Source organism: Octopus bimaculoides, chromosome 19 (assembly GCF_001194135.2).
Source record: "Octopus bimaculoides isolate UCB-OBI-ISO-001 chromosome 19, ASM119413v2, whole genome shotgun sequence".
In the NCBI taxonomy this organism is placed as follows: Eukaryota; Metazoa; Mollusca; class Cephalopoda; order Octopoda; family Octopodidae; genus Octopus; species Octopus bimaculoides.
In genome coordinates this window covers 3,159,226-3,162,077 of record NC_068999.1, presented here as the reverse complement: position 1 = coordinate 3,162,077, position 2,852 = coordinate 3,159,226, and the positions used below count along the sequence as shown (strand labels likewise).

At 36.2% G+C, this 2,852-nt stretch overlaps 1 protein-coding gene across 1 annotated transcript in view; it reads left to right on the top strand.

Moving 5' to 3' along the window:
• The window catches only part of LOC106880265 (fat-like cadherin-related tumor suppressor homolog), a 53,287-nt gene that overhangs the window by 35,119 nt on the left and 15,316 nt on the right, over positions 1 to 2,852 (top strand). Inside the window, exons 8-9 of the mRNA XM_014930132.2 lie at positions 9 to 116; positions 1,999 to 2,115. Coding sequence (XP_014785618.1) covers positions 9 to 116; positions 1,999 to 2,115 — 225 coding nt within the window. The remainder of the gene's footprint in view (positions 1 to 8; positions 117 to 1,998; positions 2,116 to 2,852) is intronic.

Genomic DNA, 2,852 nt, shown 5'->3' with positions numbered 1-2,852 from the left:
AATTTTAGACAACATCGGTCAATTCCTCTGTCATAAATCTGTCTGGTTTTGTCTCAAAATCTTTTGATAACAATACAAGAAGTGGCCGGAATAATTCTATAGATTACACTATTAAGGTGAGTCAACACACATACACACACACACACACACACACACACACACACATATACAAAAATATGGCTCAGTGGTTACAGCGTCAGGTTCACAATCATGAGGTAGTGAGTTCAATTCTGGGACTGGGCTGTGTTGTGTTCTTGAGCAAGACACTTCATTTCACATTGCTCCAGTTCACTCAGTTGTAGAAATGAGTTACGATATCATTTCTGTGGCTATGGTTTTGTTGGAAAGGAATGGAAAAAAGTGAACCAAATTGGCGAGTGGAGTGGTCAGCCATAAAATGGTCAAACTTTATTATGTTTCTTGGTCATTATTAACAATTAACTACTGAATAATTAATGGTACAAATCTATATTATAAATACATTTGGTTTAGTTATATAACAAGGAGTTTATCTAATTGAGTTGTGTACGTGTGTGTGTGTGTGTGTGTGTGTGTGTGTGTGTGTGTGTGTGTTATTCATACAGGAACGTAAGGAAAGTCAAAGAATTAGTTTATTTAACAAACTATCAACACACACTGCTGATAATTCTTCATTGCAGTAAGAATATTTGATTCCTTTAGAATCAGACTGCTGTCAGAGGTTACAGAGATCATAGGTCAGAGATCAGAGGTCAAAGGTGACCAGATGGTTGGTTCTATCCCATATTCTGTTTATTTAACTTCTATGAAAACGTTATGGATAATTTAACGATGGCAGTGTTGCGTTCATTAATTATTCTTATTACCTCTGTATTTTAATTAGAGACAGGTTTGTTTACTTTACCTTCAGAGGTGTTCATTGGGCTGTAGAGGTTTTTAAGCTTCTCTGCAGGATAATAAAGTCAATTGGAATCTGTTTTTCCATCCAGATGTTCATGGATTAATTGTTTTCCTGCTCGTTAAGAAAATATTCTGTAATCTCTCCTTCACTTTGTTTACAACTACGCAATATTTCATTAACCTCACCAAGGATATGACCGAGACGATCTGACGAATATAAACTTTACAAGACTTTTGGTATTACAACACCCAATCAATCCACCCAGCTGTGACTGTAGAACCATTAATTAATTAATTAATTAACTAATTTATGTCCTAATTTCTGGCCCTGTTGTGTTTATATAACTTTTGCTGGTGCAAGATACCAACAGTGGGTTGGACGAGAACTCTGCCTGTTCCTTTGTTTACCATTCTTACTGCTGTTCATCCTTTTATTGCTGCATGAAAGCAATTGCGCAGAAGCAATTGGTGGGGCTAGCCAAGTCTGGCCACCACCTGGCAAAATAATGATAGAAATATTGAAGGAGCACTCTGTTGGTTACGACGACGAGGGTCCCAGATGATACGATCAACAGAACAGCTTGCTCATGAAATTAACGTGCAAATGGCTGAGTACTCCACAGTCATGTGTACCCTTAATGTAGTTCTCAGGGAGATTCAGCGTGACACAAAGTGTGACAAAGCTGACCCCTTTGAAATAGAAATATTACAGCATCATTAAGTATCACAAAACTTACTGAAGACAGAAAACTGTTTCCATTCTTGTGTGCGTGTGTGTGTATGTGTGTGTATTAGACACACACACACACACACATCTGTATGTATGTATATGTATATATCTTTAAATTTATATAAATAAGGATAAGATCGTTATTTTAAATACCGATCCTCTCAGGTGGCCAGCATGGGAATAAAAACCTCAAAATGGTAATAATTATTATTAAAATTATAATTGAGGGTATAGGTATGGAAAAGTGGGCATCAAAACAATGATGATGATGATGACGATGATGCTGATGATGATGATCCGCACACACACACACACACACGCACACACCACACGCATACATTCAATATCTTAATGACACACTGATTTTTCTGATCCGTTTCATTCTGCAGATGAATTCCTATAACGACACCTTTGTGATGGGGGATCCACAGAAAGGAATAATTCTGTTGAAGAAGAAATTGGATTACGACATTAGAAATACTTATCACCTAAATATATCAGCTTTGGTAAGACAACACACTTCTCTGCTCTCTCTCTCTCTCTCTCTCTCCCTCTCTCCCTCTCTTCTCTCTTTCTTTCTCTTTCTCCCTCTCACCTTCTTTCTATGTGTGTATGTATGTGCATATATATCAATGCATGCATGTATGTACATACGTACATACACATGTACATATGTGTGTGTGTGTGTGTGTGTGTGTGTGTGTGTGTGTGTGTGTGTGTGTGTGTGTGTGTGTGTATGTTATCTTTCTGTTTCTAATTTAGAATAAATTTTCCCTGGTCAAGGTTATGAAGGAAAGCCTCTTGTTTTGTTTATCATCTTTTAAAGTCTTGCAGATTCTTATAATCCCAGATATCATGGTCATTTGCAGTGTATGATTGGCATTCTCTCCCCAAGAATTCACATTCTGCCACACTTTGCTCTAAACGGGTTGGTATATATGATATATAATATATATATATATATATACATATATATATTATACTTGTCTGATGTTTCAGGCTCGACTTGAGCACTTCTATGTGGTCTATATCTTTCGTAAGAAAAATTTAACTATATTATATTTGTATGTATGAATGCATATGTATGTGCAGTCATCACCACTTCTATTTATGCTCATAGTTGATGATGATGATGATGATGATGATGATGATGATGATGATGATGATGATGATAATCATGATGATGATGATGATGATGATGATGATAATCATGATGATGATAATGATGATGATGATGATGATG